This window comes from Artibeus jamaicensis, unplaced genomic scaffold, assembly GCF_021234435.1.
Source record: "Artibeus jamaicensis isolate MK-2021 breed Jamaican fruit bat unplaced genomic scaffold, CSHL_Jam_final scaffold_833, whole genome shotgun sequence".
NCBI classification, from domain to species: domain Eukaryota; kingdom Metazoa; phylum Chordata; class Mammalia; order Chiroptera; family Phyllostomidae; genus Artibeus; species Artibeus jamaicensis.
Genome location: NW_026522056.1, coordinates 8,058,212 through 8,072,584, shown reverse-complemented (window position 1 = coordinate 8,072,584; position 14,373 = coordinate 8,058,212). Strand labels below are relative to the sequence as shown.

Below are 14,373 nucleotides of genomic sequence, written 5' to 3'. Positions count from 1 at the left end.
TTTTTTTTTTTATTAAAAAAATATTTTATTTATTTAATTTTTAGAGAGAGGGGGAAGGGAGGGAGAAAGAGTGGGAGAGAAACATCAATGTGGGGTTGCCTCTCATGCACCCCACCGACAACCTGGCCTGCAACCCAGGCATGTGCACTGATTGGGAATCGAACCAACTACTTTTTGGTTTGAAGGCTGGTGCTCAATCCACTGAGCCACACCAGCCAGGGCTGCTGTGAAGTTTTGACAAGATAACAGCTGTTCTCTACTACACTCCTTTCTAGCTTTGACATCTTATAATTTTAAGGTAAAAGGGTGGGAACCAGAAGTATTTGAATGTTAGAAGGAGGCTGCCTAAAGACAGAGGAGGGTGCAATCTGTAAAGGTAGAATGTTTGAGTGGCAGCCTTCCAACTGGCCACCGAGCACACTGCTGGCACCCTTGCCCACACTCCTGTCTGTGTACACACTTGGGCACACATCACGTGTGTGTCGCACTTTTAGAGCTAGCACGTTGAGTTAAATGTCATCATGTATTCAGTGACCCCACAGCTCTAGCACTCAAACAAAGCCACAGGAGATTAGAACTTTAGGGAGCAGCTGCTCTGGCTCTTTGTTACCCCAAGAAGAAGGCTAAGCTGCTATGTGATGGTCAATGATGTGATCACACAATTGGCTAGTGACAGATGTGGGTCCTGAGCCCCAGCTTTGGAACTTCCAGCCCGGTGTGCTTCCCACAAGCAAGGTCTCTGTCCTAAGGATGAAGCAATGGATCGTGCAAGGTGAGGGCCTGACATTAAAAGATCTGTGATTTCTTCTTGCGATGAGTGCAATTTTATGTCACTTTCTGATGTGTCCCAGGAGCTCAAAGCTCTTTCATAAATGCGGTAACACTGATCTTCACTGCCATTCCTTCAATCCACCAACAGTCATCTGAGCAGCCAGCCCAGTGGTTTAAGGACACTGAGAAGAATAGAGTGCACCTCGCAGTGCTGCCAGTGCGTGTGCGTGGTGGGTGGGGTGAGGGTCCGGGAGGCACCAGCCTTGATGACTCGGATGCAGTGTGTTCAGTGCTGTGATGGCCATGTGCACGGGGTCACTGGGGATGACTCAGGCCTTCCAGGAAAGGAAGGGCAGGTAAGGTATCTGAAGCAATTGAGCCAAGCACTGTGCTGAGGAACTGCCAGGAATTAAACAAGAGAGAAGGGAGGCATGGCAAAGGCAGTTTCAGGCAAAGGGAGCAGCACGTGCAGAGGCAAAGAGGGAAGGCCGAACGAGGCGTGTTTGGAGAACTGCAAGCCCCTGATATTAATGGAGCACAGACAAGCAGGGAGGGAGAAGCCGGAGATAAGAAGGCACCGACGTGGGCAGAGCCGGGTATCACCTTCATTGCACCAGTGGTGAGTCTATGACAGACATTAATCTGCTGCAGAGTAAGATTCCAGGACTTCCTGCTATGCACTGCCTGGAGGTGAGCTGCATTTGAAGTCCATCTTTGGACCTCTGGCTCCATCATTCACCCCGCCTCCAGGGTAGAAGGTTAACCAGGTGAACTCTCCAGAGTGTAAATCAAAGACGGTATGAAAAGTTTAGAAATGGGTGGAAAAGGCAGCCACAGCGTGGACTGAGTCCTAGGAACAGGACCTTTCTCTTCTCTTTCCATTGTATCCGGCACAGCCACCTCCTTCTTCGTCTTACTTGTGCCCCACCCAGTGACTCTCTGGCCTGAGTAATGTGTGGAACCCAATGAAGACAATCTCTGAGCTTACCCCTAAGGAGGGCACAAGCGTAACAGAAGACTATAAGCCCAATATTAATCACAAATATCTGGCACGTAGTAGGTGCTAAATAAATCTTAGTTGTATGAGTGAATGATATGAAGGCATCAAGAGGAATCCTTTACCTTGTCTTTCCCCTGAGCTTTCTCTTATTTTGCAGCCCCCAATCTGATGGTTCTGAGGGGAGAGAGAAGGGCCCCTGAGAGGCAAAGGTGTACCAGGTGCTTTGCACAAGGCACCTCCCTCCATTCTTACCACACCCTTGTAGTCGGCATTGCAGGCCCTCGATCTTTTAGCCTAAAAGTCAGGTGTGCCTCAGGATTCTGATCTTTTTCAGATGTTGGAAAGATAATACTGCATAATACATGTTTTATTAGCTCAAACTCCCAGTGGGTACAGGAGCACCTTGCAAGGAAACACAATGCAAATCCTCTTCACAATGAAATATAAGCACATTCTTAAGAAGTAGGAAGCTACATAACCGCAGATCAGTTTAGGTCAGGTCTTGTTGCTGAGTGAAGTACGAAATGCCTCTGATTTTCAGAATGTGGGACTTTGGATATGGTGGATATGAATGAGACTGTGGGTCTGTGAAATCCTCACTTTTTGGATGAGGCACCTGAGGTTCAGAGGGCTGAAATAGCGTGCCCAAGACCACTCCACTAAGGCAAAGAGTCCGGATGAAGACGCAGCCTCAGCCAACCCCGAAGCCCACGCTCTTTCTACTGTGCACTTTTGGGCTTCTGTCTTGTGGGCAGACGTTTCTGGTGCTCAGAGGCTTGGAGCCATCAGGAAGACCAAGTTTGGTAAGAGAGCAATGCTTCCATCTACTGGACATATGCCGGAATGACATCTGACCCTCGCGGAGAAATGAAACTTGTCCCAATACTGGATCCTTAAGAAGAGCGGCCGAATTGTCTTCCCCTTAGGTAACTGTCCAATCACATTTCAGAAGCCAGGAAGTTGCTTGTAAACTACCCGTACAGAAAACATCCTTCAAAATAACGACAAGAATAATGAAACGCCTACTTCCCAGGAATTCTAGAGTGAAAGTGCCAGTTTCACCGTTCTCAGTACCTCCTGGTCACCACGTCGGCGGAACCAGCTGTTCTCCACCCGACTTCTTGCTGTCTCTGGAACCTTACTGTACTCGTATCCTCTATTACAGCACCTGGAGCTGCCTACTGCGTTAGCGTGCACTGCTTGCTTCCTCTGCGCACTCCTAGCTCCTGCACCTTTCAGGGTACCTGGAATGCAAAGGGGGTTTGGTCATTTCTGAGAGATAAAAAATTAGAGTAAATATTTCATTACCTTAAGACACTGAAACAGTTATTAATTAAATGCATATAATCATTGTCAGGCCTCTAAATCACAGTGTAATTATACTTTAAAAATCTATTGAATATGAATTTTGGTAGAAGACGGGATGGAAAGAGCTCGGAGACATTTGTTTCCCTAAAGAAGGATGATTGTCAAAGAATCACAATATGCAGAGTAATTTGTGCCTATAAGAAATGATGCTTTCCTTAAATTTCCCACATCATCTTTTCTCTTCTCAGTGTCTTGAATTTCTCAAAATAAAACCTCAAAATCAATTATTCAAGGAAATAAAAAACTGTATATGGAATATGGTACTTTAGAAGTTAGGGTGGGTTACAAAATAAACAGGTATAAATTTTTTCAGGTACTTGTATTGTTTTCTAATAGCTTTATATAGCTAAACTTTACATTCCTTTGCCCTGGCTGGTGTGGCTCAATAGAGCGCCACCCTGCGAACCAAAGGTTTGTGGGTTTGATTCCCAGTCAGGGCACGTGCCTGGTTTGCAGGCCAGGTCCCCAGTAAAGGGCGCATGAGAGGCAACTGTGCATTGATGTTTCTCTCCCTCTCTTTCTTCCTTCCCCTCTGTCTAAAAATAAATAAATAAAATCTTTAAAAATATTTACATTCCTTTTAGAGCATACAATTTAGTGGGTTTTAGTATATTCCCAAAGTTGTGCACCTATTGCCACAATCAGTTCTAGAACTTTGCATCATCTCCCAAAGAAACCCCACACCCTTTAACTATCTATCAACCCTCAAGTTCCTGCTACTGACACATCACCACCCGAGCCCCTGGCAACCACTAATCTACTTTCTGTCTCCTTGGATTTGCCTACTATAGACATTTCATGTAAGTGTAATTATATAATATGTGGTGTTTTGTGACTGGCTTCTTTCACTTAGTATAACATAGTCGAAGCTCATCCATGTTGTAGCATGTATTTGTCCCTTTCTATGTTCTGGAGTATGACAATGTCACATTGGTTTATCCTTTCATTGATTGGTGGATATTTGGGTTGTTTCTGCGGCAGCTATTATGTATAAGGCTACCGGGAACACTCGTGTGCGTGTTTTTGTGTGGACATGTAGTTCTCTTGGGTGTGCATCTAGGAGTGGAATTGCTGCATGAGATAACACAGGTAGGTCTTTGTCCCTCCCCCAAAATAAAAGCATCCCAGGACAGAGCTTGGAGTACTGGCCTCCTGTCCCAGTACCAGACGTGCAGTTCCTCACGCACTGACTGGAACACGTGAATAGATGATGTTTGCAATTCCAGCGTGACACGCAGTGGGGGGTTGAGACACCAGACATGAATAAAATGACTCTTTCTTAAAACCAAAATCATGGACAATTTTAACACTGACAGGTAAAATTGCAAAATGTACTTCCCAGCACCCTGGCCGCGTGTCTGTGTACTGACGACAACCATACCTTACAGGGCTGTCGTGTTAAAATTGCTTCCATCTGAGGAGGATGCAGAGACCTGGTACACGCAGTAGGCCTTCGATCAGTGTTTGGTGGGCAGTTAGATGGGTTATGCCCCCGCATGCACAAGCCAACCCACACTCGCTCTTCTGTGAAACACGGTCTAGCTTTAACCTAGAAAAGGTGAGGTTTTCATCTCACCTTCAGCTCTGTCTTTTGCTGCCCAATATGAGATCATTACACCTGGGTCTCCATTCATGACCTCAAAGCAGCTAGTTTAACGAGTGAAAAGAGCTGACTGATCTCTCGAATCTTGCTCTCAAGATGCGAGTTAGAACTGCCAGCTCACCAGTTATGCCTGGCAACGTTCTCACACCCTTGTGGTGAGCTGTGCCCACCGAGCCAACCACTCTTCAAGTCTGTGATTTTTGCCCGCAGCTGGGGGCATGATCGATCTTTTAAAAACACGTGTTGTCTATTTTTAGACATCGGATAGACTCAATCTGCCTACCTCTTTTCAGGGTGATTCTTGACATCATTTGCAGGCAAACACCATGTGAGGGAGTTCTATTTTATTTTACTGTTATGTTTAAATATGTTTAAAAATAGGCATCGAGTTAAATACTTTTAATGGTGGGTTACATTTTATTAGGATTATTTCCACACTAAAATGACTTTAAAATGATAGAATCTCTACATTTTAGAACATGAACACATTTCGATTACTTTCAAGTTCAGGTACAAAACTCAAGCCAGAACAGAAAAACGTCACCTCGGTCAGTCCTGCTTTGCTGACTGAATAAAAAATAACATGTAATCAGTACATCAAATCAACAGTTTAAAGATGACTAGCCTCGGTGTAGTTTTTGAAATTAAAGCTATTTCTAAAGCATTTGAAACTTTCTAATTTGACAAATAGGCAATTTTTTTCTTATAATCTTGTTTACACTATTCATTTCTTTATTACCCCCCTTTTAAAATAACAGAACAGAGGAGGCATTGTCATGTCCTGTGGTGAACACATCTCTAATTGGCACCATGAGAATGACCCCGTTTTATGGCAGGGGTCAACAAGTACCCTAAGGGTCCCAATTTGTGGTGGCATTTGATGACTCACAGACAGGCCACCCTCCGGGCAGTAACCAACAACTGCATCTCCAATGGCCTCACCCCCCACACCTCCACCCCAGCACCTTCAGGAGTCAAATCACAAGTGTTTCAGACTCATGCTGGGCAGGGGCAGGGGGGGCACAAGGAGGCAGAGTTTGTAACTTGGAACTGGACCCTGTTTAGGAAAGGTAGTTAATTCTTATGTTACCATCCTAGAAAGACCTAGAACTAAGAGAGGGCCTTGAAGAGAATCATTGCCCCTCCTCTCACACACCACGCACTGCATTGTGGGCCCAGATGGGTACATGCAGAAGTTCGACCCGGCAGGACCCTCCTGAGCCCATAGCTTGACATTTTCCCTGCAACCTTTTACTAGCTAGTATTATTGTGGTTGTTATTTTTTTTTAACTAGAAGGGGAAAAAACAATCAGGAGGGATGTGGGTGTGTATATTTCTTGGAATTCAGAGATTTAGGAGGAGGGACCTTCCATAAAAAAATGTCCCCAGCACAAAAGTTGGCGAAACAACTAGTTCTGTTAGGGAAAAAAAAAAAAAAGCTGAACTGTGTAACAGGAGAAATTCTCTCATAAGGAGGGGGTGTTCCTGAGCCAAGTTTAGGCAGAGGAAAATTTTTCCAGCATGTCAGGAATGAAGCTGACATTCCATTAAGGGGAAAAAAAAAGGGCCAGAGGAAAGAGTGAGGAGGGGAAGCCACCGGAATGCAGACAGAGCTTTCCATTCCAGACAGGCCACAGCAGAGAGGGCTCTCGGAGATCCCCCTCTGCAGGCAGGCAACGTTGACTTCTCTCTTGAGCTCCCAGCCCCAGTGGACATTTCCTGTTCTGCTTCTGGAAATTAAAGCCCAAAATTGCAAAACATCCTTTTCTCTGGTCCGAGACCATCCCCTCCCCACGCTGCTGATCTCAGTCCTGCCCTCCTCTTCCTTCCTTGGAACCCCGCCCTGACCAGCGGCTCGGCTTCCCAAGGAGAGATGATGGATCTGTAGCAGGTGGTGCCAGTGCCAGAGAGAAACGACCCTGGGACCACGGCTGAAGAGGTAGGAACTGAGGGACTGGACATTCTTGCCATCGCTTGACATTTATTGAGCAAAACGAGACGCTTGTCCTTTAAGCCTTGGGCCGAGGGCATGTGCACTGACGGTGCGTGTCGTGGGTGGATGGACTCAGGGGACGAGGTCAGGCATTTCTCTCCCACCATCTGTCCAAACTTAACTTTAATTCCTGGGTCCCCGGAAGCACACGTTTTGTTTGAGTTCTGATGTGAAACGTGTTATGGCCGAATTCTGGGAAATTCCTGATTTTCTTTCTTCCTTCTTTTCTCCATCCTTCCATCCTTCCTTCTTTCCTCCCTTCCTCTTGCTCTCTCCCCCTCCCTCCATCCTTTTCTTCCTTCATTTCTTCTTTCTTCCTTCATTTCTTCTATCTTTTTATCTCTTCCTTTCCTTTCCTTTCCTTTCCTTTCCTTTCCTTTCCTTTCCTTTCCTTTCCTTTCCTTTCCTTTCCTTTCCTTTCCTTTCCTTTCCTTTCCTTTCCTTTCCTTTCCTTTCCTTTCCTTTCCTTTCCTTTCCTTTCCTTTCCTTTCCTTTCCTTTCCTTTCCTTTCCTTTCCTTTCCTTTCCTTTCCTTTCCTTTCCTTTCCTTTCTTTTCTCTTTTTCCCCGGAATGTCAAGGAGCATTTATAAATATTTTCAGCTCTGAATACCTTCAGAGAGAAGCGACCGAAAAGAAAGTCTAGGAAGAGGCATCCTTGCTGTGATGACCTGGGGTGGCGCTGTGTCCCAGTGCCCGGACCGTGTATCCTTCTGGCTCTCCCCATGCTCTCTCCTTCCCTGTCTCCCACCCACGGTCGTGGATGGGGACACACACCTTGAATTGCCCTCTAGGCAAGGAAATGGGGCATCTTGAGCACCAGTGCCGTGCACTTAGGGGCGGAGCCCAGGTGCTGTGTGGGACTTAGCTGTCTGTGACAGGGCTCACTGGTTTACCCAGAAAGCTGCATGTGTCCTTGGCTTCCTTGGGGATATGCTCCTGGCTGTCATCACCGAAAGGCTACCTTTGGTAACACGTGTGCTGACATTGGAGTGACTCAGAGGGCTTAGCATGGTTTCTGCACAAGGAGCACTCCAAAATTCATGAAGCAATCACAAAGCCTTTCAAATGCCCTTTCTCTGCACGTCTGCGGCATTGGTTTCTCTAAATCACACATTTTTGTCTTTAGCCACATGCCGCTGGGCACTGTTCTCTAAGAGGCTAAACAACTGGGGGAATGAATTGGACAAAACTAGTCATAACTTATTAGTTGGTGATCGCAAGGCAGCCACTGACTCTTGCTGAGCACTTGGTATATGCCAGGCACCATTCTCAGGGTGGTAAGTATCAGCAGCAGCACCCACATCTTACAGATGGGGAGACTGAGGCAGGGGACACAACTAGTAAGTGGCAGAGGAGGGATCGGAACTGAAGTAGCCCCAGTCTGCAGTGCAGTTCCAGCCTTGTCTAGCTGGGTGACTTTGGACAGGTTCAGTGTTCTCAGTCTCAGTTTCCTTATCTGGGAAATGGGGTAGTAATACACTCACCTCGGGGAGGTGTTGTGAAAGGTAAATGCATTGTAAAGGAGTGTTTTTCTGAAGCAGCTGAACAATGGAAGCATGTTCTCCCCAACCCTGGGAGTGTGTCTTATGGATGGAGGGATCACTGGCCACCGAAAAGCCTCAGGTTCTGCAGGGGGGCCACAGTGCCTGGTTAGGACTGTACCTTCCACCAGGCACATCGGGGCTCAGGGGCCAGCCAGTGCAAGACTGCAGCTCACTAGACTGTAGCTCCCTAGGACGGGATTCATGTTTTATACCCATTTGTGTCTCTTAGAAAATGTCTCTTTAGCGACAGTCTAAGAACATCACTGCTCTTCAGAAGGGGTACTGGATCCCCTTTGGGAAGGAGTTCAACCAGGAGCCTGTGGGACCCACCTTTTCTCATTCCCAAGGAAGCAGCTATGTCTTTACCTGATTTATACGGTGGGGTGCCCGGCTGAAAGTTATGAAAAACTTTCACCTGCTGACCTGGAACAAGGAACGCTCTGTCTAGACTGAAATGATGGCTTACGGAACAGAGCTGGTTTACACACGGATTTCTAGCTTGGCCCTCCTCACCTGCCTCCTGCTTAATGACCGTCTCCTGCCCTGGGAGGCACATGCTGCCAGGCTCAGGAGGTGAGCGCTCCCATCTCAGGCAGCCCTCCTTCAGGTGCAGCGGCAGACGAGGGGCGGGGCGCGGAGAGCGGAGATCACACCCTGGCCTCTCTCTGAGTCTTTTCTGAATGTGCCTTTCTCACATCTCACAGCTGTGGGCCGTGTGATCAATAATCATAATAGTTATTAGAGATCTCCCTCACAGATAACGGCTTCCTTATCGAGACCTTGTGCCGAGCACACCACACATAGTTCACGCACCCCCGCAGAAGCCCTGTAAGGCAGCCGTCGGCGTGATGCCCACTCTGCTGATGAGGCGTCTGAAGGCAGAGACATTCGGCGACTTGCTCAAGGGTCACCCAGCCAGTCAGTGGTGGTAAAGGTGGGATCGAAGCTGTATCCCCCGAGTCTGAGCAAACTGCCTTGAGTATTTTCGCAGCCCATGTGGCAGAGGTGAGAGGAATATTGTGAGTACAGGTCTTTCATAGTCTTGGCAAAGGATGCCCCGAGAACAGTCTGGGAGGAACAGTGACTGGGCCAGGACAGAGTGTTCCCTGGGAGGAAGGGCACCTCAGGGTTCTTGTCCAAGCTGTACCTCTGATAAACTTGGCCTCTCCTCTGAGCGGTCGTAGGATTTTGTGGCAAAGAGCCAGCTCTGGAGCCAGACTGCCCCGGCTCAACTCCCAGCTCGCCACGTGTTAGCTAGGTTGTCTTATAAATATTATAAAGAATGACTTCAAGGTAGAGGGATGAAAATAACAGTTCCTATTTCACAGAGATATTATGATCTCTGTGACCACATAAAGCATTGAGAACTGTGCCTGGCCCACAGTAAGCAGTCAGTAAATATGTTACTCTGTGTGAAAGGTGGCTGGGTTACTTTCAGGTAAGGTAGTTGGGTGGCGGTCTGGAAACAAGACGTAACTGGTGTCTGAGACCGTGCAATGGGCACCCCTGGTTTGAACGGTGAGCTGTGGCCGAGAGGGTGATGCCCAGGCCCAGCCAGGAGCAACGCCGCGTCCCGGACAGATGGCTTAGGACCCACGAGAAAGAGCTTAGAGGTTGTGCCAGGGGTTAAGGAGAGAGACCCCAAACAGCTCATCTTTAGAGTTGGATTTGCCGAACCAGGTCTTTTTGATGAAATGAAGTATAATTTATCAATCTTCGTAGTTATGGAAATTAGTGCCAACCATGAGACCTATTGTTATTTTTTAATGCTTGTTTTTATCAATGATTAAGTGACTTTGGCTGAACCACTTGTGTTTTTGGAAGGATGATTTCAGGATTTCAAGCTGAGATATAAAATTTAAGAGCTAAGTGAAGCTGATTAGAAACACAGTAAGGAGATTGTGGTTTATAAATGAATTCTGGTGCCCTCCCAGAGGGGCCCCCCCCCCGTCCCCAGGACTCCTCTCCCCCCTTCTGAAGGGGTCTCAGTCACTCTCTAACCACACAGAGAAGGGCCCAGCGGGGGGCCTCGCACTGAGCCCCGCTCTGGCCCTAACCGCAGCACCCCATAGCTAAAACGAATCCTGTCACCTGTTCATCTAAGCCTCCTCTGACCAGTGCTTGACTTTCAGCAGGCCACTGGACAGTGATTAACAAGAGAATTGATATGCAGGTGCAGCTCCAATGGGAGACTTAGGTTTCACTGCCGTAGTGAAGAGGAAAAGCATTTCAGAGAAAGGAGACTTCCTAGGTACCCCTAGCCACACACCACAGTGATTAACTCGTTAATCACCCCAAAGCTGGGAAGACAAACTCCTTCCCGAGGGTCCAAAGTCCAGACTGAAAACTTGTCCTGTGTTACTTGATAGAGAAGACACTTTTCTGAGATTTTTAAACATTCAGAGCATCGTCTCAACCCGGTCAGCTCTCGGCAGCAGTTGAGGGGTGTGATGTTCTTCCCAGGTGCTCAGAGCCCTGTCTTTGTCCCTCTCCTTTTCCCTACGGGCCCTTTTCCCTCCCTCCTGGTCTGCCTCTCACTTCTAGACTCCCCTTCCTTCCGCACCTGTCGGAAGGCCTTTAGGCCCCGAACTCACCGAACAACCTTATGGCACTCATCCCCCAAGGCGGCGTGTGCTTACAACAAGAATCAGTTTTTCTTTTCTCTTCATTTCTGCTTGTTTATTTGTTTGTTTGTTTGTTTATTTATTTGTTGGGGCTGGAAACAACAAGAGAATTTAGAAATCAACAGTTTGGGGACAGTTTTTAAAATGTAAGATTTATTTTTTGATTACTGTTTATATTCAATACTATTTTGTATACGTTTCAGCTGTATAGCATCGTGGTTAGACAACCATATACTTTACAAAATGCTCCCCCTGGTATTTCCAGCACCGAACTGGCACCATAATAGATATTACAATATTATTGACTGTATACCCTATGCTGTAACTTACATCCATGTGACTGTTCTGTAACTACCAAACTGTACTTCTTCTTAAAAATATTTTATTTGTTTATTTTTAGAGGGAGGGGAGGGGAAGGAGAAAGAGTGGGAGAGAAACGTCAATGTGTGGTTGCCTCTCATGTGTCCCCTACTGGGGACCTGTCCTGCAACCCAAGCATGTGCACGGACTGGGAATCGAACTGGCAACCCTTTGCTTCAGAGGCCCGTGCTCAATCCACTGAGCTACATCAGCCAGGGCCAAATTGTACTTCTTAATTCCTTCACCTTTTTCACCCAGCCCTCAAACCCCGTCCACTTTGGCATCCATCAGTCTGTTCTCTGTATCTGTGAGTCTGTGTCTGTTTCTGTTTATTTTGTTCTTTAGATTTTACATATAATTGAAATTATATGGTATTTGTCCTTCTATAACTGACTTATTTCAGTTAGTGTAACACCCTCTAGGTCTGTCCACGCTGTCACAAATGGCAAGATTTCGTTCTTTTTCATGGCTGAGTAATATTCCACTGTGTGTGTATACCGCAGCTTTTTGATCCACTCATCCGCTGATGAGCACTTGGGCTGCTTCCATTGGCTATTGTAAACAAGGCTGCAATAGGGGTGCATATATTCTTTCAGGTTAGTGTTGTGGGTTTCTTTAGATAAATAACGCAAAAGTGGAATCATTGGGCTGTAAGACAGCTTCATTTTTAATTTTTTGAAATAACTTCATACTGTTTTCCCCACTGGCTACACCGGTCTGGATTCCCACCAACAGTGCACTAGGGACCCCTTTTCTCCACATCCTTGCCAGCACTTGTTGTTTGTTGATTTGCTTTTGATGGCCATTCTCACCAGTGTGAAGTGGTATCTCATTGTGGTTTTGATTTTCATTTCTCTGATGATTAATGATATGGAGCATCTTTTCATATGTCTGTTGACCATCTGTACGTCCTCTTTGGAAAAGTATCTATTTAGGTCCTCTGCTCATTTTTAAGTTGTTTGATTTTTGGCATTTGAGTCGTGTGAGTTCTTTATAAATTTTGGATATTAACCCCTTATGGATTATATAATTGGCATATATCTTCTCCCATTCAGTAGGTTGTCATTTAGTTTGTTGATGGTTTCCTTTGTTCTGCAAAATCTTTTTAGTCAAATGTAGTCCCACTCACTTATTATTTTTTGTTTTCCTTGCTCAAGGAGAGTTGTCAGAAAAAATATCGCTAAGAGAAATGTCAAAGATTTTACTACTTATGTTTTTTCCTAGAAGTTTTATGGTTTTGAGTATTACATTTCAGCCTTTAGTCCACTTTGAGTTTATTCTTGCATATGGTATAAGAAGATGGTCTAGTTTCATTTTTTCCATGTACCTGTCCAATATTTTGGGAGCGTTTTAGAGGATTTTGGAACCTAGGTTTTTCTCAGACACCTCAATCACACTTTAAACCAGTAGTCCTGTGTGGCCCATCAGTGACTGTGGAGGGTCCTGGTTTAATGACTACGGGTGGAATTATGAAGATGGTGAAAACCTTTTGTGTATGCCAGGTCACCCATGATATACGAGGTTAGGAGAGAACTTCTGTACTTTCAGCCCTGGAAAGGTCATAGGGATATTCCCTTCCTTAGCCTCTTCATTTTCAAAACAAGTTTTGAAGAGGCTGAAGCAGGCAGTAGTTGAAAAAGCAGACACAATACAGAACAAAATGTTCCAAGGCAGCAGGGGGAAGGCCTGTGTGTTCATTGTTCAACGCGAGGCTCTCTTGGACCCTTGGAACTTTCCATAGTTTGACTTTCTGGCTAATGATTACCATCTGTGTGGTTGCTGGCAGCCGAGATGTTGCTGGGTCTGCCAGTTGAGTTGCTGGGCCAGCCTGGGGGCTGCATCAGCTGCTGCCAGCTGCGGAGGCCCCCTCAAGTTTTCTTCAGGAACAAGCAGGCATGCCCACTGACTGCTGACCCTGACGTTGGTGAGTGGCTTGCCCTTCAGCCTACCTCCTCGCCTCTTGCAGTTGTTTGTCCAGAGCCCAGTCTGGATTCTCAGACTCAGGTTTGCTCTACCAGCAGGCCTGCGATATGTCTGCAGACAGCAGTGAGCAAAGCCCGCTCCTCTCCTTGGAGTGGCTCACTAACCAACAAGCGCTGCACAGCCTGGCACAGATGTAGAGACACGTCATGGAAAAAAGAGGTCTGCATATACTTCAGCAAATAAACAGCTGTCAGGGCTGTAGGCACGTATCAGCCGCAGCCTGGTGAGGCATTTCATTGCATCTAGAATCATGTGCATCGGGCCCGAAAGGGATCTCAGAGGCTTCCTAGTACAAACCCTTCATTTTACAGATGAAGAGAATGAGACTTAGTGAAGTAGTGACTTCCTCAACATCACAGAACGGAGACCCAGGGGTCCCTCTGTATCTCAAAACCACTCTGTTATGATAATAGTATTGAAAGGGGGTTAAAATGATGCGGGTGCTGGTATTTCCATTTACCCTTGTAAATCCGCTCTCCACCCTTCTCCACTCTCCTCTGTGTCCAAGAGGCTGATCTAAATGGCTGCGTTGCATTGAATTCCAGTTAGGTTTAGCCAGTGGAGGCCACACCTGGAAATCGGGGAGGGGGGCGGTGGCAGGTAGAGTGACGCAAAGGTATTTGTTCCTCTCGTGCTGTTCCTGCTGAGTTGTCACGGGCGGCTTGTCTCTGTGTCCTCTGACTGAAGACCCCAGCTCCTACCAGGAGGCCTTCTGCACACGGGTCTCATCCTTCACTAAACAGCCCTGGAAAACTGCTGTCTCTTGAGGTCTCTCAGACTCTACTCACATCTACATTTGTAAAGAGTCCCTGTATCACATTCTCAAACTGGAGAGTGTGTCCTGCTGGGGTCCCGACTGACACATGTGTCTTTGTTTATTGGAGAAAGAAAAATCTATAGACATGACTTTTTATATCACTCTCAGCTTGACAGTTTCTCAGACTTTCCTCCCTCCCTCCCTTCCTTCCTCCTTCTTTCTTTTTTCCTTCCTTCCTAACTTCCTTCTCTTTCTCTTTCTTTTTTTGATGACCTTGAAAGTTTGAGGACTGTCAATCTGTTCATCCAGTATTTGTAGGATGTTTCCAGGTGGGACTTGTCTTCTGTTTTCCTCATTGCATACAGCAGCG

The 14,373-nt window shown here is 46.5% G+C and overlaps 1 protein-coding gene across 5 annotated transcripts in view; it reads left to right on the top strand.

The window, feature by feature from the left end:
* Positions 1-6,339: 6,339 nt before the first annotated feature.
* Positions 6,340-14,373, top strand: part of TACC1 (transforming acidic coiled-coil containing protein 1) — a 96,732-nt gene continuing 88,698 nt past the window's right edge. Inside the window, exon 1 of one of the 5 annotated variants that reach the window (XM_037166912.2) lies at positions 6,340-6,681. Coding sequence is in view for 4 of the 5 variants with exons in the window: in XM_037166915.2 (XP_037022810.2) it covers positions 13,055-13,187 (133 nt within the window). In the remaining variant the exon portion in view is untranslated. Of the gene's footprint in view, positions 6,682-13,048; positions 13,188-14,373 lie in introns of those variants that run through there. The other 4 variants (XM_037166915.2, XM_037166911.2, XM_053660085.1 and 1 more) reach the window with 4 other exon arrangements.